General features: G+C 44.9%; 1 protein-coding gene across 3 annotated transcripts in view; it reads left to right on the plus strand.

Moving 5' to 3' along the window:
- The window catches only part of LOC146175402 (xaa-Arg dipeptidase-like), a 40,570-nt gene extending 21,394 nt beyond the window's left edge, over nt 1-19,176 (plus strand). For all 3 annotated transcript variants that reach the window (XM_084581733.1, XM_084581732.1, XM_084581734.1), the window contains 3 exons: nt 588-729; nt 14,664-14,906; nt 17,613-19,176. In XM_084581733.1, coding sequence (XP_084437859.1) covers nt 588-729; nt 14,664-14,906; nt 17,613-17,926 — 699 coding nt within the window. In that variant the 3' untranslated portion in view covers nt 17,927-19,176. The remainder of the gene's footprint in view (nt 1-587; nt 730-14,663; nt 14,907-17,612) is intronic.
- Nucleotides 19,177-27,454: the final 8,278 nt, after the last annotated feature.

Below are 27,454 nucleotides of genomic sequence, written 5' to 3' on the forward strand. Positions count from 1 at the left end.
GCTCTTTGCACTCATTTAACATTCTCTTCTCAGATATTTGCATTCGGCGGCGAGGAGATTGCTTGAGAAACCGACGCACACTCAGAAAGTTGAGAGTCCTCATTTTTCTCATGTGTGTCCCAGTCACAAGACTAAAGGACAGGTTGGGCCTCATCCTAGAGTAAGCCTATTAAATTCTCCGACATATGAGGCGGGCAAGTCAGTGGCACCCGGCATAAACACATTATGCCTAATTTGCTCCTGCAGCGCGCCGACTGAATCTGTTTGGTGGAGAGTGCTTTTGATAATGATGGTCGAGATAGTGAAAGATTTACTCCATAATGATGCTCAAAAGGCCGGCATTACCACCTCGCATTATCCTAACAGAATGGTGCAATCGCCATCCGCGACTTACGAATGACATGTTTAGACTGGTGGAAATCGCTCTAACCTTCAGTTGTATTTATTTTATTTCTTTTAAGACTAGGAGAATTCAGACACCTTTAGAAGTTTCTTTAAACTCTGACAATAACTTACAAGAAACGAGAAGGAGCAGCCCTTTCTGAATGATGCTCTAAAGTGACCGTTGATTTGGCTCCGTCTCGCAGATTACAGTGCATTACAAAGGCAGGCCGATGCACGCCGCCGTGTCCCCCTGGGAAGGAGTGAACGCCATGGACGCTGCTGTGGCCGCCTACGTCAACGTGTCATTGCTGCGGCAGCAGATGAAGCCCGAGAACCGAATACACGGTCTGTACGGAAGGTTCCACATAGTAACACTAAAGATATGCGGCACAGTAAACGCTGTAGTTTTGCTCGTCATCGTGATTGGCTAGAGCAAAACCAGCCGGTCAATCACAAGCTGTTCTTTTATGCAGCTAACCTTGTGAATTTGACACCTGATATATTGGTAGCTGTGCAATTGGTAGTCTAGGGCTATTCTGGCTACAGGAATAACAACAACTTCCCACTCGGACCACAAATACGGGAAAAAGAGATGAATTTATTTCACATCATCATAAGTCGCACTATACCCACCGCAAGACGAAGGCCTTTCCCATACTCTTCCAATTAATACGGTCCTGTGCTAGCTTAATCAACTACCCCTGCGAACTTGTTGATCTCATCCACCCACCTAACTTTCTGCCTCCTCCTGCTAGCTCTCCTTCCCTTAGAATATTTTGTTACCCTAAGCGACCATCGGTTATCCTCTCTGCGCACTATATGCGCGGCCCATGCCCATTTTCTTCTTCTTAATTTCGACTAGAATGTCATTAACTCAGGTTATCTGACCCACTATTCACGTGCCCTATCTCCTAACGTTACGCCGGCCATTTTCTGCTCCATACCTCTCTTAGTTGCCCTCAACTCAAGTAGAACCCTTTTCGTTAGCCTCAACAGTTCAGCCCTATATAGGTGAGTTCAAGTAACATGAAACTGTTTTATACTTTCATCTTGAGGGATACAGGTAAGTGGCATAATCTGCGAGTGTTTGCTAAATCCACTCCATCCTGATCTCCTAGCTATTTTACGTTTCATAGTCCTGATCAGCGCTTATATATCTTCCCGTATAGTCGACACATTCGCCTCCAGTGCTGTGATGTAAACTGTTGTTCCTTTCCGAGGTTGTTGGACATTGCTTTAGTATTCTGCATATAATTTTAGGCCTAACCGTATGCCTTTCCTTTCTAGGTCATCAATCATTCTTTGCAATTCGGCCCCTTAGTTACTAGCAGAATAATGTCATCCATAAATCATATATTACTTGGATTTTCTCCATCAACCTTTATCCTTAACTGCTTCCATTCCAAGTCTCTAAACGCTTACTCTAAGCAAGCAGTGAATAGTACTGAGAGATCGTGTCTCCTTGCCTAACACCTTTTCTCATGGGAATTTCATTACTTTCTTTATACAGAGCTCCGGTTGCTGTGCAGCCGCTAAAGATATTTTCCAGTACTTTCACACATGGCTCATCTGTACTTTGATTTTGCAAATCCTGCATGATTGCAGAGGTTTAGACTAAGTCTAATGCTTTCTTGCGATCAATGAATGCTATGTATAGGGGCTTGTTATATTCGGGACATTTTTCTACCACTTGATTGTTAGTACGGATATGATCAATGATAGAGTATCCTTTCTGAAAAACGTAGAAAGCTGGCAGAGTTTGTTTCTAGCACAATTTCTAGCTTTTCCGAAAACGTGCTTGATCCTCTGGTTGATTGAAGTCCAAGGTTGCCCGGGTTTCATTAGCGATCACCTCGTACGTAACATATAGTAAGCTGATTGTTCTGTAACTCTTCAAGTCCATAGCGCCCACTTTCTTATGAATTAAGATAATGCTAGCGTTCTTCCAAGCTTCTGGTACCGCCGATGTCGCAAGTCATTGTGTATAGAGTGTGCCCAGTTTTTCTACCATAATATCCCCACCACCTTTCAAGAAATCTGTATTTACTTGATCCTCCCCAGCTGCTTTCCCGCTTTTCATAGCCTTTAAACCTTTCTTAATGTTTACATGCGGAACGTCTGATTGCTCTTCACTACTGCCAATCTCATGATTATTTCGGCTACGATGTAGTTTTGTATAAAACTCCTCTGCTACTTTCAGTATCTTGGCCTTATTAGCAATGACACGGCCCGCCTTGTCCCTTAGCGCATAAATCTGGTTTTCGCCTGTGCCTAATGTCTTCTTGACGGCTTTAATTCTTCCACCGTTCTTTAGAACATGCTTGATTTTTCTCTACATTGTACTTCATTACGCTGAAAACTTTACGCTTATTGATTATATTTGAGAAGTTATCTTACTCTATATAACGTCCTCGTTTCCAGATGCACAAGGTTATTTGCACAAGCGCTGACTCCGCTACAATGGCCTTTTTTTTTTTTCGATGTGACAGACATGTGAAAATCTTTTATTAGTGCTGGGATATGGAAAGCTAGTAAGTATTATTGGCGGACAAAAGTAAACGGCAATGTGATCTCGGAAAATGCCTTTTGGTTATGCAGGCGATAGATCCATACCTGAGATGCTCCACTATAAAAAGTGACTAGTAGCAGATGACACTTCCAGTGCTCCTACGGATGGCTGCCTCGTCTAGAGGCGGCTAATGAAAGCGGTTGTCTGTTTTCACGATTATCCGGTAAAAAGCGTAATTTACTTTTCCTTTCCCCTCAGCATATCTGGCTAGATGTACATTTCATTCTTTGATACTAGATACTAATGTGTGTGCATTATTCACATATCACTCAATAAATTGGGCAGCTTTATTAAGTTGGACACAGGCACCATCGCAACCCGAGAACAGCGACATAAGGGCGAAATTTAAAAACGCCTGAATTTCAACCAAATCAGAAAAACCTTTTTATATTTATGAAGTTCTACAGATGGCAACAACAAAGAGCTTTGACGATGGATGGATGGAATATAGGAGCGTCCCCTTTGAAACAGGGTGGTAGTAGTAGCTATCATGCTCATTTTTCTCCCTATATCTTAATTATTGTTTTAGATTGGTTAACTAAACCATCCTTCAATTTATTAAATTTTTGTTTCTACATTACTAAAATTATGTCACTTCTCTGCTTTTAAGCCACCAATCTTCCAGTCGTTTGTTGCTAGTTTCCACCCCCGGTTTATTCACCCGGCCACTGGTATCTCTAAACCCCAGAGCTTCAGGAACAGTTACTGCGCCTGCATCAACTTCCGGGTGGATACCATTACATTCGAGTATAATATGGTCAATTGTTTCACTGGAGTTACCACATACAGCACATGCCTCATCTTCATTGTTAAATTTCTTTTTTGTAGCTGCGTGTTCTAAGGCACCCTGATCTAGCTTCAAAATGTAGGGCACTGCCTCTTAAGCACGGCGCTCTTAAGTTATCAAAGAAAGCTTCCTTCCTGATCTGCATTCTCCACTTTCGGTATAATTCTACACTCTGTTTCTTTTCCATCGAATTTATCCAATTTTTACCTTCTCAGTTTTTCACCTGTTGCTTAATGCTCTTTATTTCTCCGTCCTTGTGACTAGAATACTTACTAGTTAGTTTCCTAGTTCTTATCCTCCATTGCGCGTCAACGCTTCTTAAGTACAGGTATTTAAATACTTTAGCTGCCCATCTGTTACTGTCGAATTTTCTCAGGCGTTCCTCATATAATATTTTACTCTGAGCTTCCCGTACTTCGAAAGATGCCCAGCCCATATCTACCTGTACCGCCTCATTTGTGGTTTTGCCGTGGGCACCTAGTGCTAATCGTCCAACGGCTATCTGATTTATTTCTAATGTGGACTGTACCTCTGATTTTAAGCACAAAACCGCATTTCCGAAAGTAAGTCCGGGCACCATAATTTCTTTCCAAATACCCCTCAAAACCTCATACCTGTTGTATCCCCACAATTCCATATGCTTCATTATCCCGGCATTTATTCGCCCTTTAGCCTTAAGTGATTGCTCATGCTTTCCAATGTATGCCAATCCTTCGTTTACCCATACCCCCCAATATTTATATTCTGCTACTCTGGATATTTCATGGCCTTGTATTTTAAGACCCTGATCAGTTGAGCCGTTTAAAATCATGAGACCCGACATAACTGCGCTAAAACTGAAGCCTAGAGCGTTCCCTTCGTCCCGCAATACTTAACTAGAGTTTGCAATTCTTCCAGACTCTCAGCTAGCAGCACAATATCGTCTGCATACATCAAACCGGGCAGGCGCTGCTCTACCGCCTTTCCACCTAATCTATAAGACAGGTTAAAACCTAGGTTACTGTCTTGTATCCTCCGCTCCAGGTTTATCATATAGAGCATGAACAGCAGCGGTGATAGAGGACAGCCTTGTCTTAATCCTTTGCATATACTTTGACATCTTCCGTACTTCTTATCCCTTCCCACGTAATTTCTACTTTGTTATCCCGGTATATTTCCTGTAGGAACTTTATTATCTCATAACCGATACCTTCTTCTTTTAATATGTTCCACAGGGGTTCCCTGTTTACGTTGTCGTACGCCCCGTTTATGTCCAGGAAGGCCAAATACAAAGGTCTAGTTCCCACTCTAGATATTTCGATGCCTTCGGTAAGCACGAATAGGCTATCATCTAAGCGCCTACCATTTCTAAAGCCGTTCTGAAGTTCTCCTAGTATCTTGTTACTTTCTACCCATGCTTGCACCTTTAATTTCACCGCCTGCATGGCCAACCTGTACATAACAGATGTTATGGTAATCGGCCTGTAGGATTTTATGTGCATCCTTTCTCCTTTTCCTTCATAAATCACACTCATTTTACTCTGCCGCCAGCTGTCCGGAATTTGCTTATTCGTTATGACTGTTTCCAGAGCTTTTAACAACGTTTTTTTTTTACTTTTTGGACCAAGTTCATTAATCAGCTCGATCGGAATTCCATCGATTCCAGTAGATGTGTTTTTAGGAATATTTTTTTTTTGCCTTTTTCAGCTTAGATTGGTCAACTCTAAGCTGCTTTGTATTCTGCTATCTTTTGTTGCTTCCTGATTTGCGGAGATTACCCTATCGGCACTCTTAAATGACTCGGCTATAACTGATGTAATGTAGCTCACTGCGTTATCTCCCTTTAAACAATTTCCCTCGCTATCTTGAATCCGATCCTGCTTTCTTTGATTCTTCTTCCCTAGCCAGCTTATATGGTTCCAGAATTTTCTTGCTCCGCCTCTAGAGGCATCGTGTATGTCAGCCATCCAGCAATCGGTGGACTGCTTTATTTCACATTGGAAGAAGGCCTGGCCTGGAAGTTGCTTTGTCCATATGATTCCCATTTTTGGTCGATTTCCTCCTGAGATACCTGTGCTTTCTTTGTCACTCGGTGTTCCCTTGAAGCAGCCCGTTGTTGTTCAATAGCTTCCCTGATTTCCTTATTCCACCAGCTCCGTGGCTTCCTCTTTCCATTCCAGCGGTGTGCTACTTTGACCTCCTTAATTTTCCTCCTTATGAGTAGGTCTAACTGTTCATAATCCCAGTTTACCATGGGGCTTTTCTCTATTGCTTCCTCTATGTCTGCTGCTATCTGTGCTATTTGATCGTCGTTTAATTTTGCGTTTACGTTTTGTCTAAGTTCCATTTCTCTTTTCATCAAGGGTCCCATCTGCAGACTAATACGTTTATGATTACTCCCCAGACTACACTCACCTTATTCGTCTATTTACATTTCTGTGACCAGGCTATACATTTCCTGCGACATTAGACAGTAGTCAATGGTCGTCTGCCTGTTGCGGAATTTCACGTGATTTAGCCTTCGCATTTTGTTTCTCCATTTACTATAACTAGATCGTGTCGCTCATATATATCTAGCATTAGCTTCCCGTTACAATCCGTGTATCCATCCAGATCGTCGATGTGGCCGTTCATGTCCCCAAGGAGAATAATATCGGCCCCGTCTCCAAACTGGCTTATATCGGCACTAAGACATTCAACAAGATTCTCGTTTTCTTGCCTGCATTGGTGTCCTGTTCCTAAATAAACTACCCCTAGCCATGTCCTTATGCCGGCAATTGCTCCTGATACCCAGATATGTTCTTTACAAGATGATTTTATTCTTTACCAATTTGTTCCCTGGTGTATCAACATACCTACCCTTCCACCCCTTTTTTCCGTTTTCGTTCTGTTGTACTCTTCCCAGACGTAGCCTTCTATAAACGGCGGATCTTCTAGATCCCTGAGATGAGACTCGCATAGAGCGTACACACCTGTTTTTTCATCCTTCAACTGCTGTTCTATCTTTAGCCATTTCGCTCTTTTTCTACCTCGTTGCATGTTTATGTAGCTGATCCTAGTGCTAAATTTCTTTTTTGTACTTTTATTTCTCGACCTTCTCCTTGCCATTTTTTGGGGCTCAGCCTCCGTTATTACACTTTCTTTTTCTTCACTTCTACCTACCTCTGTGCACGGAGTCCTCGCGGACCCCCTAAGAAAGCTACAGCCCTGCCTGCCAGGCGACAGCCGAACTCTGCTCCCACCCTTCTGTTAAAATGAATGCCATCTGGCTGAAAAGCTCTACCAAAACCTGCTTTATGCACCTCCCTGTTTACCTCAACCGCTTAGAAACGCTTCTCCAGGCTTAACTTTCTTATGTCCTGAATTACTGTCACCACGTCCTTTTCCAGCTTTCCGTTCGATCCTAGCATCTCCGGTACTGTGCATACAACTATCTGCGCTTGCTGTGCTATCTCCCTGATCTCGTCAACTCCCTTAGTTAAACTTTCTACCACTCCTGCAGCGTCACCATTTAGGATATCGTTTAGCCCCGCGGCTACTATCACCATACTGCGCTCTGCGGAAGTTTTAAACAGCCTATCTTTACTCTTTTTCAACACTGCCCTCATTGTCCTCGCTGGGAAGGATGCAACTAACACTCGCTTATCCCCCTTTACACGTTCCAAGATATCTTGCTTGCACCTGCTCATGTTAGAATCTCCGGCGATAAGCACTTGGGCATCTCTCTCCCTCTCCCAGCTGTTGGCTCCTGCTTTCGGCTATCTGTGCCCTTCTCTCTGGGATTTTCATTCTTCCTATTTTCCCGACTTCTGAGTAGCTGCTTCAAATAACTCTGTCGGTTCGGATCCGCCTGACCTACTTTGCTTATGCCTTCCATGCCAGTGCTGGTCCCAGTCACGTGGCTCGCACTGGAATGTTCGTCCTCGTTGGTTTCAAGGATAAAGTCGGCCACTTTTTTTTTACATTTGAGGAAGCTGTCCAGGCAGTTACTGATTTTCTGCCCTTAACAAACGTATTTCATTTTCTAAATAATCCACAGGAGACGCTAAACTGCACTTTTCTCGATCAAATCTATCTAGGCGCGCACTCAGCGCGCAACACCGACACAAAACGTCACTGCCTTCCGCTTCATCTACAGAGTAAAAACGCGTTTCATTGAGATTAACTTGCGCCTCACACTTAGTACAATTTACCTTCTTTTGATTGCACGTCTTAAGCATGAATCAACTGAACTATTTCTACTACGAATTCTCAGAATATACAAACTGCGAAAGGAAGACACAAAAACGACTAACAAACACGCGTTAAAATAAATTCTGCGAATGCCAATAGCCTAGAAAATTATATATATCTGAACAAAATAGTTAAAGAATGAACGCCGAGAAAAACTAGCTGCCGGCACGAAAAACCAGGCCGCTAGGACAAAGAGCTGAAATTTATTCTTTAGGCTACACCTAACCTAACTAGCTGGAAACGAAATAAAGTTAATAAAGGAATGACGCTTCGGAAGCTCCCGCTGTCACCAGTTCGTCCGTTTCCGGTAGCCACGTGCAATCAGAGGAGCGATGGTACACGCGGTCGCACCACACGGCTGTCAACTGTCACTGTCAACTACGGGCGACGACCACGCCACTGGTGGCGTAGTTGATAAGTACATCCGAGAGTGGTGCCGTATTTTATCTTTGCTTGGGCGTTTAACTCGTTTATTCTGGATATCACTAAATACTTAGTTTTTAACCTCTTGTATTACATGGGCTGCGAGTGTGTAAAGATGTGCGCATACGTTGTGCACTCTCTTCTACCAGCGCCTTGTGCAATTTGTTTTTGTGCGCAATGGAGGGAGCATGCGCAAAGCGCCGAAGAATGTCAGGTGAGCTCCAAGCTTGCATTTTATGTTGAGCTGTTTCCTCGTGATTGTTATTGTTTGGTCGCTGTCCAACTAGGATCGTGTGCGCGTGCGTGTTTGTATTGCGAAAGCAATACTACTCTATGTTTCGAGCCTTCAGCGTAGCGCGGTGGTAGTCACGTCTTACCCCCGTGACGCTGTGACGTCACACCCCACGTGACACTAGGGTGAGAGCTGGGCAAACTGAAGCGGTCGGCGTAGCGCGGTCGCAGCCGCGGTGCAGCACGTGACATCACACCCCAGGTGACACCAAAGTGAGAGGTGGGCTCCCAACTCAAGCGGCAGGCGTGGCCCGGTCGGAGCCGCGGATCAGTTGGCAGGAGCTGCCAATTTGGGTCTCTCGTTTCACATGGGACGGTTATGTCAGAATCAGCCTGCTAGGACTCTGGCATTCACGTAACCCACTAAGGCACGTTCATACGGCTTGGTTAAAGCGGGGCTTTATATGTGGTCTGAGGAAGAAGAAAAAGAGAAGAAGAAGAACGCTCGGTCACCCGCAGCTAATGCTTTTGCTCAATATTTGGTTCAGCAGCGTTGAACCCTTGTAATTTTTGCGTGTGCGATGAGGCATATGACCAAGCATGTCATGTCAAGACTAACCGGAACTGGTTCAGTGACAGTTAGCTGCTAACTTCAATGTTAAAAGCCGTAGTTTGGTATATGGGCTTGAGTCATGTGATCACTTATTGTATAGGGCCTAGACAGTTCGCTTATCTTTCCCCACTCGACGATCGGTGAGTTATCTCAACATCTGACAAGTGATGAGTGACGAGAATTTCACGCAATATGCCGTCTAACAACGAAAATTTCTAAATGCTGATTACAAGATTTGCAAAAAAAAAAACAACAACCGTGAAGCACCAAATAATCTGCTATGTATTTAAAAAAGTTCTTCGTCCTATCATCACATTTACAGTAAGGGCAAAGAAATCAAAAGAAAATTCAGAATAGGTGCGGAAACACTTTGCTGAGCAGAAAACGGCCATAAAGTACAATAATGTGCAACGTAAAATGAAACAGCATGCTATATATCCAAGCTGAACAGAAAAAAAACGTGCCAGAAGTGGTTCATATCATCGTATTAGTGTGTAATACCCTACAACAAAAAAGTATAAATTAGGTTTGAAACTACAATGAAACATTAAAAGTGAACCAGATGTATTGGCGTGCTATAGTATATGGCGCTCGACTCCTGATCTTGAGGGCGTGGGTGCGATCCAGCGCGGCCTCCGAGATTCGAATGAGTGTAAAACATGGTGCCGTGTAAAAGTTCGATAACGATGCAGGTGGTCGATATTTCAACAATCTTTCACCACGACTTCATCACTGACGATGTCGTGAAGTCACGATATATCCAAAAGACGAAAATGTTGAAGGCGACATTCACCATTTTCTGTGGGCCTGCCCAGCTCTGAAACCGACGAGAATCCGGCATTTGACCATAGCCGGCCTTTCAGCAAGCAATCGTGCTTCGTATCTCGCTTGGACGCAGGGACCACATCATCGCTCACTCTTGGACTTCATTAAATCAGCCAACCTTTTTCCATTCATTTAATCATTAGCTCATTCTTCCTCTCATACCCTACTGATGCCCTGAGGTAATAAATATTGTTAAAGAAAAAAGGCTGTGAGTGTGACATTAGTTGAAATATGCGTAAGAGAGAGAGAGAGAGAAACAACTTTATTTGCTCGAGCTAAATACGACGTCTGCTTAGACGCCGTCGATGGGTGTGGTTCCCTCTTCACGGGACCCATATGCATCCCTGGCCGCCTGGCCCCTGGAGATCAGGACGAGCTGGTCTTCTATGGCGGGGCTGGCTAGCAAGGTCTCCCATCGCTCGGTAAGGGATGATGAGGGATGGGGTGGTGGGGTAGTGGGGCAGGTAAGAGGTGGGGGATTTCCTTGATGAAGTTGCATACTCCAATGACATGTTGGAGCGTGCCTATCTCAGTCTTGCAGAAATCACATTCCTTCTGGTACCTTTCCGGGTACATCTTGTGTTGAAGGCAAGGGTGCGGGAAGGATCCTGCCTGTATCTGCCTGTACATCGCTTGCTGTTCTCTGGTAAGTGATTTGTGAGGGTCGGGGTAACGTCGCCTCTCCGTCTTGTAATAGTTCGTAATTTCCTTATAACTAGTAATGGACTGTGGCTCACCTTCCTCTGCCCGGTGCTCCATCTCTCGGGCGAACTGGTGGGCAAGCTCGTTGCCCTCCAGCCCACAGTGAGCCGGTGTCCATATCAACTCAACTTTCCTTTCAGGAAAGTCGCGTTTACTTTTTAGAATTCCTAGTGCCACAAGAGACACCCATCCCTTTCTGTAATTGTTATACGCCTTTTGCGAGTCGGTGACAATTCCTCCCACTTTGGTCTGCGCGAGTGCAAGCGCTATCGCGGCCTCTTCTGCCACCTCAGCAAAAGACGTCTCAATAGAGGCGCAGGTTACGAGCATATTCCGCGTCATAACTGCCAGCGTGGCTTTCGATGCGTAAAAATTGCTCAAATGCGAGCAGTGCTGAACTTGAGAGTAAGTATACCGAGTAGGGATAACAGTTAAATAATAGATGTAAGAAGGTGTGTTTGCGATCTGGCTCATTTCTCAAGTCCACCAATAAGCTATCCAAAATAACATTTCGCGCCTAAAAACCCGCATACAATGCAGGCAACGCAGCCTCAAAAGAGATAACAGCTGCGTTCACTACAATTTCCTTGACGCCGGAAGCAACCATTCAACACTGCTATAATGTTCCTTACAAAGGGCTTCTAATAAACCTCAGATTAATTATTTGACTATCATGATCATCGCCTTCTACTCACCGTTGCAGCATACACTTCATGAATGGGCTAGCTGATTAATCATTCGAGCTGTTTGAAAGTAAGGGTGCGACTGCAGTTTTTATTGTTTCGACGCGACACTCAGTTTGTTTAAATTAATTTGTCTTTCAATTGGAAGCCAAAATTTGGTTAAATGCGCGAAACAGTCACAATGAACTTGACTCGTTGTGTGTTTTGCGCATTTAACCAAGATGAGCAGTTACCAACTAGCCCAACAAAATTTTCTTTTAAGGTTTCTACGTGGCTGGCTTGGACGGTAGCTTCACCTGCAGGAACTCCAGTCGAAAACTGCGCTTTAAACATAATTACGACAGAATATCAATCTGAGACCTTCGCTCTGCCATTCCGAAAAATTTGTGTTCTCGTCATATTGTTAAAACAGCAGGCCTCTTCTCGCAATGCACTCGATATTCTGCTGCCCTACACCCATCGCTATTGTGCCTCGATACGTGCATTTCCCTCCGCCGCCCTATGGCTGCCTATGGAATGGGCACCGTAATGGCAGACGTCGTAGCAGACGACGCTGTTGTTTCCACTCCACTTGGCGGCGGAGGGGAACGCGCGCATCGAGGCACTCTACACACTTAATCCGGTTCTGTATACGTGTTAAAAAGTTCCAGTTATTAGTGGAACCTTCACTTATAAAAGCGGAACTTTCACGTACAACTCAAACTTTTTTAACACGTATATGCAATCAGATTAAGAGTGCAGTTTCGCCCGGTTCCGCCGCTGTTATACCACATGACTAGGAGAGGGTGTAATAGATGCTTCGCTTCGCTGCAATATCGCGTAACAAGGAGAGGGGAAAATAATATTTACTCCGCGGGTGGTTTCTCCTCCTGTTTTGCCTTGGACAAGGTGTGTCCCGGCCCGAGTGCGTCAGCTCTTCTTCGGCGTCGTCAGACCGCGTCCGATCAACCAACAGAGTTTTTCGCTCTGTAGATCTAGGTTTAGAAGAGCTAAACCTTTTGGGAAGAACAACATTTAAGTTTCGTCTTCATCGGCACGCCTTTATATCTTCCATTTAGATGCTTAGGTTAGAACCATGTGTAGCGTCTTGTGTCGCGGAGTAACCAATTTGACTGCGTTCTTTCTTTGAGATGATCCACAAAACGTCAGTAGACTGTGATTCTGCGAGAAATTCACCCGAGGTTCGTTATCTGTAACTGAGGTTGTAGAGCCCAACTGCGGCTATGGCGTGCTAGTTGAGGCTAGGCAATGTTGAAGGCACGTGAAGATTATAAAAAAATGATGCATTTTTTAAAATTTGTTTTGTCATTTAGCCGCTTGGGGCATACTGGAGTATCGTTGGAGTGAATTCTTCATTCATATATATTTGATTATACTATCGGGCGATTATATAGGCCCACAGAGAAAACGATAGTGCTAGAGAACAAACTACTCAAGCAAAGTTTCTTGTTAAAAACACCCTGAAACCAAGATAAGAATACTTCGAGACATTAAAATTAAAAGAACAAAGCCTGACTTTCGCACACCTCACGTAACCTCTGTGTTTTCTCATTTGAACTGCTATGCCGAAGCCATGGTACGGCTTATCAAAAATTCCGAGAGTTAAAGTTAAAGTTAAATTGGTTCACAGGAAGGGAAAGGCGCAGTAACTGTCACACTTGCTCTGTGGACACCCGAACCGCGCCGTAAAGGAAGGGAGGAGGGTGGGAATGAAAGTGGAAAGATGGTACGGCTTATCAAAAATTCCGAGAGTTAAAGTTAAAGTTAAATTGGTTCACAGGAAAGGAAAGGCGCAGTAACTGTCACACTTGCTCTGTGGACACCCGAACCGCGCCGTAAGGGAAGGGAGGAGGGTGGGAATGAAAGTGGAAAGAGAGAAAGAGGAGCCGTAGTGGAGGGCTACGGAGTAATTTCGACCACCTGGGTCCGAGAGCACTGCGGAATCTACACTGCAGAAATGTGAAATCCTAAGCTTGTTTGGCGCACACGATGCATCACGTTTGCTATCATTATCAACTAAATGCACCGTTTTTATCATTGGTAATGTCATCATTGCCACTATCAATATCTGCAGCGTCATTGTAATTGCTACTATCATCCTACCGGTAGATGAGGAGAATTATGATGTGCGTTTCACGATCCCGGGCGTGGCGCAGTTTGTTAAAGCGCTCGGCTGGGGAAACAATAAATGGTGGTTCGATTCCTGGTTTTTATTTATTTTTAATTTAGGAATTATTTATTTTTGACTATTTTTCTCACGGTAAACTAGTTGATGACGTCACTAAGTGATGACGTCACAATCGTGTGGTACCCAGCGGAATCTTGCGAAAAAAATGTGACATTTCTCGTGGCCCGACGTACAGGGTCATAGCCGCTAGTATGAGCCATTAAAGGCTTTCGCCTTAAAACCAAAGCAGCGCAATTTAGGCAAAATCCAATTGTAAATCATTGGTTGGTTTGTAGGGTTTAATGTCGAAAAGTGACTCCTTCTATGAGAGACGTCGTTGGGGAGGACGCCGTAAATTTCGACCTCCTGGGGTTCTTTAACGTGCATTGATATCGCGCACCATACGGACGCCTACTCGTGTCGGCTCCATCGAAACGCAGCCGCCGGCGGTCGGGATCGGACCCGGCTACACCGGCACAGTAGTCGGGCTTTTCAGTCACTGCACTCCCGCGGCGTGGTGATTGTAAATCATTCCACGTCGTGATAAATGTATACTAAAATCTCACGTGCATGTTAAAAGAGAACTAAGATTGGGGGCACTATAGGTAAACCATTCGAGAGGAATCATGGCAGAGAGACTGGGGAGACTAAGATTTTTGTAGCACACAGCGCGAAATGAGCGAGGGTCATGGGGAAGCCTCAGTTCGCATGCCAGCATTTAGACAAAAGGTCTTGTCTTCTTCTGTGCAAAGCTATCGTCCCTTGCTGAGGTGTAAATATGGCTTTCATTCAGAGTATGGAGTCCCGGTGCTGAGTGAGAAATGTAGGCCCAAAGTGACGGTGCGCTTTTAAATAAATATACGTAATAGAGGAAAAGAAGGTTTCATTAGACACCCATACTAGCAAGAAACGGCGGATAGGACTGGATATTGGCTAAATATTACCATTGTTTGATCAAGTGCGTGCTTGCGTAGATCATAACAGAGGGAAATGCTGAAAAACACTTGAAGGAGCCGGGGCGGTTCCTGGTAATTACAATGCTGGGGAACATTGTCCGCCTATCGCAGGTATCATCACAGAATCGGGAACCTATCCCAACGTCATTCCCGGCTCGACCAAGGTCAAGTTCACCGTCCGAGCCCAGACACTTGACGAGCTCAACGAGCTGGTCTCCAGAGTCGAGGGTTGCTTCACTGCCGCAGCGGTGGCCACTGGTTGCACTATGACGTTGGAAAAGCACCCCATGTACAAGGATGTGGTCGACAATATTACTATGCTAAAGGCTTACAAGAAACACGGGCAAGCCTTGGGTGCGTACCTCTTATGTCTTGGCAGAAAGTAGTTGTCGCTACCGCCGCTTCGCAATGGCAGAGAGCGAGATGACCCAGAAAATAATTTCAGTAAGAACTCTGTTGGGGTACATTACATACTATCGTGTCACTGGGGAAATGACAATCCTAATTACCTGGAGTTAGTGAGGCACGGTATGTATCGGGCGGCAATTTTCGCTGACGAGATGTTCCCACTGTCTTTCAGCAAATATGTAGTCGCGTGATTGTCACTTGGCGCTTTTGGTCTTTATTTTTTCCTTTGCCACCCAGAATAGAACGCCCCAACGCGTACCTGAAGCATGAGTGTGCGCTAATGCCATCCTAATGCATAAGAAAACAAATGCCAGAGAGTTGAACCTTTACAGCCAGATCAGGTAATCTGTTAATTGACAATATAGTATCGATCTTAGTCTTGATTCCATTGAACTATCAGACTGGCTTTCGGTAAGGCTGATAGACCATAATTAAGGCCTCTATCGGGTGATAAATATGCACAAAAGTTTGCCATTATCTGTATTTTGTTCGCAGGCTACATTAAAGGATTTTACTTATTTCAAATCTCTGTGCTAGATTCGCTAAATTAGGGGCGTGTATGTTAATGTACTGGAAAATACTTAATGCAGTGTCAAGCAATCATGGCCCTTGAAAAGATACAGTATTAGTCGGCATGTACGTAAGGCAGTGAAACGTGTTCTCACTGCTAATAAGTACCACCGGTTTAAGGTGGGCATTCAGAGTGGGAAATACATGAGTGCTATATAATTCGCTGCTGACGTTACCGTGCTGAATAGCTCAGGGGACGAAGTGTGCCGCCTATGTAAGTCTAATGTTCAAAATTGCTGGTAGGGGACCGCAGTTCACGATAGATCCCGGTATGAGCAGTATGAGCACGTGCCTTGCATGCGGAAAGTGCCGATTCGATCCCTACTGTCTCCAGACTCTCACCAGTAATACAGTGGGTGCCATGTTGCACCTGGGTTGGTGCTATGATTAACTAGGGGAATTGTTTTGCAAATGGGTCTTTGACCTCCCTCGAGTAAGGAAAAAAGGCGCCGGCAATGGACGATACCTCACAAGGCGGAATTATGGCCACGCGAAAAGGCGATCATCATGATGACGGTGCATTCATCGTCTGTCAGGTTGATGGTGGCCGGTGACCTGGCAGACACAGCGCTGAGTTCGTTGGAAACACTCACCGCTGTCGTCTAGTGTTCCCAGTATATACATGCGGCACCCATGTATCTGACTCCAGTGTTGGCGTCATGCATTGATTGGAATGTCATTATCCGGGAAGCACAGCAGGCCGCGTGCAGAGCAGGGTAGATATTTTTTGGATTGGTGCTTCTCGGAGGTAGTGTAGTATTAAGGTGAAAGCCTTTATAGGCTCATGAGTGTCCGTCCATCCGTGCGTGCGTGCGTCCACGCTAGAAGTGTCTCACTTCGCGAGATTCCGCGGGGATCTGTTTACCTTTAAAGCTGTTAGCGAATAACTTTATTTAGTGGCAGATATAGTGAGTGATAATGATCGTTATGGGTAGTTAGTAACAGGGACGTAACCACCTGGTGACGTCATTGACCATGACCGGACGTGACGTCATGGTCGATCATTTTATCAGGTAATTCATGCATATACGAAGCTGACCCCGCCGAGCACCCGAACCAGGCGGCGCCTTTCATTTGGAGTTTCCTCGAACGCCGCCCCACATAGCATACAGAAGCAGACGAAATAAAGCAGGAATCAGCGGCGTTTCATATTGGTTTGTAAGAAATAAAAGGTGCTGTATTGTAAGAATTTTCCGCGAACACCTGAACCACGGAGTAAAGGAAAGAAGAAAGGTTGAAGCGATAGAAGAAAGAGAGAAAGAGGTCCCGTAGTGGATGGCTGTGAAGTAATTTCGATCTGGGAACCTTAACTACATGCTGGAGCCCTCGTCGTAGTGCGTCAATTGCCTCCCGACCGCTGCACTGAATGAATGGTGCCACGCAATGTTTCTACAGCAATCAAGCGGACTCGCGCTTCCCAGCTTAAACGTAAGGAGCGACAAGCTGAACTAGGTTCCAATTGAAGAAGTAGTTCGTCGCCAGCCCAACGCAAGACGTTGGAAGAATATTCCTTCGCCTTCAGTGAATATCGCGCTAAAGACTCAACAATTATCCCGCCATATTGAATTTCGCTTCGTCGTGCTACTGTGGTACAAAGCGCCCCCTAGAACATTTTATTGTGGCGCAGTGGCAGTAATAGGGCATTTTCATATGCTGTCTTCTATCATAATGCAGACCACCCGCATAATGCGTCATTTCCTAAAAGCAGAGCCCTTGAATACCGCTTTATAGTCATGTAACCTCTCCGTCAGTGCACTGATGAACTTTGGGCGGCCGCACAGCGGCGCTGGCGTCAATCGGGGGGACGTATTTTTGCCGGCGGCGAAGTGGCGGCTTTCTGAGTGGAGAAAGCGGTGTTCCGCAGTTCGGTTGTAGAGTTTCTTTCTTTGCGGCGTTTTAACTGGCGAAGCGTTGAAGTATAAGAGTGCATGTCTTAATAAATTAATTGATGGGAACTATGCAATTAGCTCTGTAACAGTGCTCTCTGCTTGGCAGTCGGCGCCAACGAAATTGGATGTACTGTTATTCTGAAGATGTGCCTGAATGGCGTGCACGGCAGCAACCAGCGCTCTCTATACGCAGGAGTCGTATTCACCGACGATGACCTGTCGTTCATAGCGCCCTGCGGAGCATCCACGGATGCCGGCAACGTCTCATACGAAATACCAACCATCCACCCCCTGTTCCGGATCCGGACCGATGGCTTGAACCACACGCCGGCGTTCGCTGAGGCCTCCAACTCGCCCGAGGCTCAGACGCCCACGCTGCGCGTGGCCAAGATACTGGCCCTCACGGCACTGGACCTCTTTACTGACCCGACGCTAATGTCTCAAGCGAGGGCGGAGTTTCACGAATGGAAACAGGCGCGCCGCCAACTGCAAGGTGGTAAGAACTAGTCGCTGTAAATTAAATAGCGGATCCCGACACGCCCGCTGTCACCCTGAAAACCACTTTTTTTTTTGTTCATATAGAACACATTTTAACACGACCACGTCAAAGACACTGTTCACTGAAAATCTAATGTCGGCGGCCGTCCACCAGTGTTGTGAGAAAAAAAAATAGATGGTTTAACTCAGTTAATCGAGGAATACCGTGCAGCAGCAGGACGTTTCGAGAGGATTTTATTTCCTGCGTCTCAAATATTAAACGTCATTTTGCTCTGTTAATCCGGCGGCCATTCTTCCAGGCCACACCTTGCATGCGCTTCACAGAGACGACCTTCTTAAAGTAATGCTTTTATTGGCGACGGCGTTGGATTCGAATTACACTTTCTAAAATAGTTTAGCAAACACAATTTCGTGGTCAGTGAAGCAGTTTGACGCGGTCCTAACGTCCTCCACAAGAACATTATTTTGAAATACAAGATCTCTACAACTATAATATTGTCCTTTTTATTGGTTTTTGCTGACCTTTTTCTGTACACACAACCTTTGCGCGTTCACGTAGGATGTCCGGACGATGTATTTCTTTGTTTTCCCGCGTAAGTAGACGACTGGCCCCGGACTGCGTTGTGGAATAAAAAAAATAGCACTCGAAAAAGCTGGCTAACTTTGACCATGACAACGACTTGATGGCTATCGAAAATCGTGAGCTTACCTTGTAATAACTAATTTAGTGTCGCATGACCACCTTCTAGTAACTCGGGTTTGTGTTAAAGGTGCACTGCCATTGAAAGCTGAATTTGTCCTAGCGATTACAGTAACATCACCAGCTGGGTTGAAGCTATTGTAATTGAGGGCTAATTACCCTAGCAAATAAGTCAAGTGGATAGGACTTCACTGCGCTCGAGCGGTAGACAATCTCTCGCTCAGCGTAGTCCTATGTCAAAGCGGATAAGTACAAAGCACTGGGCTGACGTAATAGAGGACAAGCAGGCGATGAGATTCATTCATTCATTCATTCAATAATTTATTGTACCCTTAAAGGCCCTTTGGGGCGTTACATAAGGGGGGGGGGGGGGAGAACAATTGAAATACAATGTGAAGAGAATGACGCAATGTTACCACAAAGTGCATCAGACTACAATAAAAAAATAAGAGATCGAATACAGTGTGAAATGTCACTATGCAGTTCTAATCAATAACAGTAATATCATGGTAATATGATAATAATATCATCAAATACATACTTCTAATCAATACGTTGGCTAAAGGAGGTAGGCGTAACAAGAAAAATAAAATGATACAAGTCAAAGCACTGGGTTGATCATTCATTTTCTGTAATGTTCGATTAGTGCATCACTTAATTTAGTAGCGTCACTCTTGTTTACAAAGTAGTCTGGAAGCTGGTTCCAATATTCTATTGCTGTAGGTAGAAATGATTTATTTCAAGGCTGTTGTAGAAGTATGCAATTTATGAAAGAGGTAGAGTCGTGAGACTTTTCGACGGTTCTCAAGTGGTAGAAGGTTGAGTGTTGATTTAATCCTGGTGATGCTGTAGTTTCTATCATAATGTGAGGTGATATAACGTGCTGCGCGGTGCTGAATAGCTTCTAGGGTGTTAAATAAGTACGCGCTTAATGAGGGTTCCTTATAGAAGATGCCTATTCAAGTTTGGTACGGATGAAAGATTCATATGCTAATTTACGGACAGAAGAAGGGGCCAAGTATGACGACCCTCTGATGAATCCGAGTGATTTGGATGTATTTATTGGCTGCTAATGTTAAGATGTGTTCAGACCAGGTTAAATTACTGGAAATTGTGACTCCGAGGTATCGGTAGGATTGGACATGCGTTAAGGTGTTTGAAAACATTGAATGCTTAAGTGAGGTTAGAATGTTTGCGAAATACTTGCATGTATTGACATTTAGAGCATCTCTAAATTTAGTAGCGTCACTCTAAATGTCCAAGTCGTTCTGGAGTGATAATTGATCCCTGTTAGTAGCAATGCGGTGATAAAGGATTCAGTCATCTGCAAAGAAGAGAATATAGGGCCAAATGCAAGAGGGAAGATTATTAATGAAGATAACAAAAAGAAGAGGGCCAAGGACTGACCCTTGCGGTACACCAGACAGTATTTTAGTAGGACCGGAAGAATGATTGTCGATTACTGTGTACTGAGAACGATCTATTAGAAAACAGTGTATCCATGCTAAAAATAGAGGGTCAGTGGGCATACCGGAAAGGTTAAATATAAGACGATGATGGGGCACGCGATCGAAAGCCTTAGAAAAGCAAAATAAAATGATGTCATTTTTATTGTAAGAGTCCAAATTTAAGTGAAGATCAGTAGTTAATTCAAAAAGCATAGTTTCGCATAAGAGACCAGAGCGGAAACCATGCTGCTTAGTAAAAAAGAAAGAGTTATGATCGAGATGCGATGCGTCTTGTGAATAAATTACGTGTTCCAGAAGTTTGCAGATAATGCATGTCAGGGAAATAGGGAGATAATTGGATGGATCCTATCGGTTATAAGCCTTGAACATCGGCTCAACTTTACGTATCATCTTTAGGTAGTTCACCCGCTGATAGACTGTTCGCAGATTGCTTTCAGGAATTGACAGGAAATTTATTTACTACTTTTAAGTAATTTCGCGGGTATTCCATCAAGCCCAGGTACGCTCGATGTTTTAAGATTATCAATTATTTTTATAATACCATCTGCTGTAAAGCAAACTGGAAGCATCTGAGAAAATTTTGAATATGGAAATGGTCGCATGTCTAAGGGAGGTTCGTGGGTGAAAAGTGATGAAAAATATTAATTCATGATGTCTGAACGATGTTCAGTGGGATCAGATAATCCATCTTGGTAGACCAAGGTTATGCTTTGTAAACGGCTGGTGCTTGGTGTCAGTAGGGTTCAAAATTTATTCGGGTTTGTGTGAATAATATTCAGCAGGTCCTGGTGGAAATTTTTTTTCTATAGTGCTCCGTAGCAAACTTGTATATTGGTGAAGACATGTAAAATATTTTTTTCATTTTGAATAAAAATTTGGATGGTTAGAGGAGAAGACATAGAGATAGCGCATCCCTTCATGGATCACTGCCTTGTCGTGGCGGAGGGGCTTGCGAAACTCGATGAAGTCGTGAGCTCTGCTGTGTAGGGCTACCCAAGACAGACAGGTCACAGCAGAGAGTTCTGACAAAATGTGATCCACTGGAGAAGGTAATGGCAGTATTTTCCAATATTTTCCAGTAATTCCCACTGCAGTATTTTCTGCCAAGAAAACCCTATGGCCAGTCACAATAGCATTAATGATAGGTCGACGGAAGATGAGCCCCCCAGTTTGGAAGGCGTCCCAAATGTTACTGGGGATGAACAAAGGGCGATTCCTAGTAGCTCCAGGACGAATGAAGCGGCTGGGCTAAAACCAAAAGGACGCTCAGATGTGGACGTGTCGGGAAGCGACCGGAAAGTCCGATGTTGCAAGGAGATATATCACAAAGCAACATGGAATGTAAGATCTATGACGTAAGGTAAACTGGATGTCGTCAAGCTAGAAATGGACAGATTGACCATTAATATCTTGGGTATCAGCGAGCTCAAGTGGACCGGAATGGGAGAATTCAAATTCCGGCGACCATGATGTCTTTTATTGTGGGCACGAATCCAGGAGAAGGAATGGGGTTGCTCTCATAGTAAACAGAAGAATGGGCAAAGCAGTGTTAGGGTACAACCCCAAAAACGACTGAATGATTTCACTTCGGATCCAAGGTCACACTTTCAACATAACTATTATCCAAGTCTATGCACCAACCACTACTGCTGAAGAAGCTGATGTTGATAGATTTTATGCTGACCTGCAATTTTTAGACCACACTCCATCATCAGACGTCCTTTTTCTCATAGGAGACTGTAATGCTAAGATGGGGAGTGAAGAAATATCCGGAATCACAGGCAAGTTTGGTCTTTGCGAATCAAATGAAGTTAGGCACAGGCTAGTAGAGTTTTGTTAAGAAAAAAACCTGGCCATAGCGAATACTCATTTTCAACAGCACAAGAGGCGCCTTTACACATGGACTTCACCGGACGGTCTGTACAGGAATCAGATTGAATATATTCTTTGCCGACAGAGATGGAGAAGCGCTATACAAGCAGTAAAAACAAGGCCTGGGGCCCATTGTGGCACCGATCATCAGCTTCTTGTTGCCAAATTTAAGCTTCAATTGATGAAAACGCAGAAAACTAGAAGGCCTTACAGGTATGATCTGAATCAAATTTCATCAGAATCTGCTGTGGAAGTGAAGAATCAAATTCAAGAATTAGATCTAGAAGAGCGACAGCCTGAAGAGCTGTGGGCTGATGTTCGTGATATAATACAAGTTGCTACTAATCTAGTTCCAAAGAAAAAGAAATGCAAGAAAGCAAACTGGTTGTCTGGGTGAAAGAGAAAGAAGAGCGTTATGTGTGAAACAGAAAGATACAAGGTTCTCAATGCGGATTTTCAGATAATAGCAAGGAGAGACAAGAATGCTTTCCTGAACACTTAGTGCCAAGCAGTTGAGGACAACAGCCAATTGAGGAACACAAGAGCTCTGTATAAGACAATCAAAGATATCAAAGGAAGCTTCTGTGCTAAGCTGGGCGTTATAAAGGACAAACGAGGCAGGGACCTCACTGAAGCGTCAGAGATAAAGAAGAGGTGGCGAGAATACACAGAACTGTACAAGAAGGACCTGGATGTGCAAACCCAACATAAGACGGCTGTGATCACTGATCTCAAGCCGGGCATCCTGAAGAGTGAAGTTGAATGGGCCTTAGCCAGCCTTGTTAAGAACAAAGCTAGCGGAATTGATGGCATTCCAGCTGAATTGCTTAAAAACCGTAACGATGACGCTGTTAACGTTCTGTCTAACTTATGTCAGCAAATTTGGACAACCCTGCAATGGCCACAGGATTGGAGGTCAGTTTAGATCCCCATTCCAAAGAGAGATAGTGCTGAAGATTATTCCAACTACCGCACGATCGCGCTTATTTCGCATGCTAGCAAGGTGATGTTGAAAATCCTCCAAGGTAGGCTGCAGCAGTATGTGGATCGGGAGCTTCCGGACGTGCAAGCTGGGTTTCGCAAGGGCAGAGGAACTAGAGACCAAATTGCCAACCTTCGCTGGATCATGGAAAAAGCAAGAGAGTTCCAGAAACCCATCTACTTCTGCTTTATTGATTATGCGAAAGCGTTTGACTGCGTAGATCACAGCAGATTGTGGCAAGCTCTCCAAGAAATGGGAGTTCCAATTCACCTCATCTGTCTCCTCAGGAACCTGTATGAAGGACAAGAGGCCACAGTCAGAACTGGGCATGGTCTTACTGATTGGTTTCCGATTGAGAAAGGAGTGAGGCAAGGCTGCATACTTTCGCCCTGCCTATTTAACCTATATGCAGAGTGCATCATGAGGAAGGCCGGTCTGGACGAGTCTTCAGCTGGAGTGAAGATTGCTGGAAAACGTATCAACAACCTTAGGTATACGGATGATACCACTTTTTAATGGCAGAAAGTGAAGTGAAACTCAAGAGGCTTCTGATGTGCGTACAAGAAGAGAGTGAGATGTTTGGGCTTAAACTGAACATTAAAAAGACAAAGATCATGGCGTCTTGCCCTATCAAGTCCTGGGGCATCAAGGGACAAGAAGTGGAAGCCGTGACAGATTTTGTCTTCTTGGGCTCCAAGATTCCTCCGGAAAATGACTGCAACCATGAAATTAGGAGACGCCTGCCTTTGGGAAAGAGAGCCATGGCTTGCATTGACCGCCTAGGTAAGAGCAGAGAGATCAGACTGCCAACCAAGATCCGTATAATTCGAGCTGTGGTCTTTCCAGTTGTGATGTATGGATGCGAGAGTTGGACTGTGAAAAAGGCTGGCCGCCGAAGAATTGACGCTTTTGAATTGTGGTGCTGGCGGAGACTCTTGAGAATTCCCTGGACTGCCAGAAGATCAAATCAGTCGATATTGTCGACCATAAACCCTGACTGCTGATTGGAGGGTCAAATTCTAAAGTTAAAGCTTAGCTACTTTGGTCATCTGATGGGAAAAAAGGAATCGCTGGAGGAAGCTTTGATGTTGGGAAAGGTTGAGGGTTACCGGAGTAGGGGTAGGCAGCGAACGCGATGGTTAGATGGCATCTTCGAGGCGCTGCAGACAAAGTTATGTGATGTTAGGAAGATAGTGAGAGACCGTAAAGAGAGTCAGACACGACTGAACGACTGAACTGAACTGAGGTTATATTTTTAGAATTTAGTATTCCTTGTAGCATCGACATCGGTTCCCAACCCACAGCCTTCCACCCCTTTGTATCTTTCTTTTTTTTTAAATTCTAGCTTGTCCGGAACCAGCAAAAGGAGGGTATAAAACTACGCACTCTGTCGTCCTATGCTGTCTGCCCTTCTCAAGCTTACCGCGATTCCATAGTGTGCAACTGTCGGTCACCGAGTACGCACTGCGAATAGTTCTACAATAGCAGATTGGTAAGTACATATTAGTCGCTGCAAACACAAAAGTATTTGTACGCACGTTTCTCTCCATAAAAAGTCGTTTACCCTATATTGCTGCACCTCACATCACACTGACGTTTTCTAAATACCAAACTTTATAAAGAGCGCTTGCTACACAAATTGGCATCTGGTCCAATGAGAACGCGGCTTGACCCCCACAGAAGACGGGCCTTCGGTATTCTAACATTAATGCGTGTTTAGGGAAATGCATATTTGCCTGAAGCGCAGCCGGTTTGTCGTTTCTCATGCGATCATCTCACGTTGCTCAGATTAATAAACACTTTCGCTGGCTGTTGGGAACTGCAGCGTTTCATCACTCAAGCGAAAAGGGGAGAACGAAAATAAGGAATCAGTTCGGCGAATACACCAAAACTACTTGCCTGTCGAAGTGCGTATACGTAAATAGATGCTGAGCAAATGGTTTCTCACATTTTAGAAAGGCCGGTAACGCATGCGCACTGGCTTCCCGGCACATTGGCCTGTCCAAGTATAGGCGTTTTATTATGAGGGCGAATTTGGGCAGCTGGTGCTGTGATCCGGATGAATGTCATCACACACAGAGCTGCACCGGGCAACAGTTTAGGAACTGTAGTTATCCAGTCCGATGATGCATAACTGGCTGGCTGCTATAATCCGCTTGCCTTCGATAAATCACCAAGAATTCTGCACACTGACTATAAATTGAGGCACAGTGCCGCCTCGAGCCTTTTTGGGAAAACGTTTTTTTGTTATGTGTTGCAGTGCTGCCGGACATGTAAACTTTTCAGTGGTTGCGAATAGCGCCACCACTGAAAGCAACCTAACGGTCGTTTTCGAAAGAAGTGCGTCCGGGAGACGAGTTACTGCTGCTCTTGCGCCACTGCCGGCTCCTGCCGATTTTTTCAACTGCGCCCAGCAGCATACCTGGTACTAGTTTGTGTAGAAGAGAAAACATTGGTGACGGTACGCGCAGCCACCTGGGAGAAAATAAGGCGAAAACGCGCCATGTACCTTCGACAAGCAAATGGTAGATCTCGAGCTAAAATGTTCAGCGCAGCTTCATTGCGGGCAGACTTCACAGGAAAATTTTTAACTCAGGAATTCGTTGTTCTCTCGCTGTCACTTTTATTTCTTTTAACCATGGATCAGCACTGAAAGCACATTTCATGTGTGCATACTATACACGGCACTTTGACCCAGCGCTACCTTATAAGCCTCTTGGCAGCACCGCTTTCTTTTCGTCAGCCGAATTCATATGATTTTTACGCGACATCGTCAAGATTCTCGTGTCGCAGAAAATTCCCGCCGTCTTCCTTTGTCTTGGGCGTAAAACGTCGATGGAACGATAAAAATCATGAGCAGGTGAACAAAAACAAATTCATGCCGTTTGATGCTGCCGAAACTGGATATCGCGCTTTTGCTCATGACACACCACCGTCGGTGGAAACCCTTGGTAAATCGCTGTGTAAATCCAGAGAGTATTTTTTTAATCGATATTTATTGCCTCAGGGCATCAGTAAGGTATGAGATGAAGGATGAATAAATGATTAAATGAATGGTAAAAGGTTGGCTGATTTTATGAAGTCCAGGATTGAGCGATGATGAGGTCCCTGCGTCCAAGCGACATTTGAGGCAAGATTGGTTAATGAAAGGCCAGCTATCCTCAGGTGCCGGATTCGTGTTGGTTTCAGTGCTGGGCAGTCCCACAGCAAGTGGTGAATGTCGGCCTCAACATCTTCGTTTTAACAGATCGGGCATCCTGGGCGGGGATATAAGTGTCTGAAATATGACCACGTCCTATTGACAGCTGGTGTGAGTGCAACACCGACCCGGATCCTCCTAAGCGCAATCTCCTATGCACGGGTGAGACCGCATGGAAGGGATACCGCACACGGAGGGATAAGTGTACGTGTGCGGCGCCGGAGATGTTCCTTTCTTGATAAAAGGAGGGCAGCGTCGTCCACTTCAAGGAGCCGTGGGATTGATGCGTCTTGGTTCACGAGGCGGGTCGCTAAATCTGCTTGACTTTGGGAAGGCAGCAGGTCCCGTGGGACCCACTCAATGCGTACTGACTGTGGGATGCCGCCGCAAGCTCGTGGATGTCTTGGAAAATTTCAGGGCAGTGGCTGGCACATCGGGGCAAACGTACTGCTTGAAGTGCGTCAGTGCGGATGACAACGTGGGCTGCAGTGTACATGGCTATGCAAGCCACGGAGCAGAGTGCCTCCTGAACTGCCACGAGCTCAACGCAGAAAGATATAAGTGGTTCCGAAAGTTGTCTTCTAACTGTACTAATTTCCAGGGAGGGAGAACTCTGAAGAATAATGTGTGACTTTGCATACGGCCTCAGTGCTTTCGTGGAATGTGACAATGTGGCCTTGAGTCTGCGAGCATCACGGCGCTGCTGCACCAGTTCATCGATGGTGTTGAGCTGTGCATTCTCCTGTAACGCTAGCGGTGTGAGTCGTGGAAGGCATTTTATGGTCCTCATAGCTTCTCGGTTTACGGCTTCAAGGCGATCCCATTGTGGTCTTGTAAGATGCTGGAACTGAGCCTGATAAACAATACGTGGCTGCAGAACCGCCCTCACTAACTGGTGTGCAACAGACGAGCCAGCGCCACCTGTTTGTTTTAGGCGCAATTCTTCTTATCAAACTCATAGTTTGAAGTGCTTGGTTTTTGCCTGAGAAAGCCAAGCAGTCGCTGATCCTGATTGGTGAATTGTTAAGCCGAGAATTTTCAGGCTCCAACTTTCTTTTAGTTTGATGCTTGATAGAGAGAGATGAATTGGATTTGAGGTAAGTTTACGGCGCCCCCAGCGGTTGGCGACTGATGTGTATGTAGTTTTGCACACAGAAAGTTGAAGGACAACGGAGGATGCGTAATCAGAGGTTACATCTAATGCTTACTGAAGGGCGGCCTCTTGAGTGAAAAGACCATGGTGAGTGCTCCATACCGTGATATTATCTGCGTATTGCAAAAACTTGATGTCAGGGATATCATGTAAGCGCCACGC

This window comes from Amblyomma maculatum, chromosome 10, assembly GCF_055883805.1.
Source record: "Amblyomma maculatum isolate TAMU_Amacu chromosome 10, ASM5588380v1, whole genome shotgun sequence".
In the NCBI taxonomy this organism is placed as follows: Eukaryota; Metazoa; Arthropoda; class Arachnida; order Ixodida; family Ixodidae; genus Amblyomma; species Amblyomma maculatum.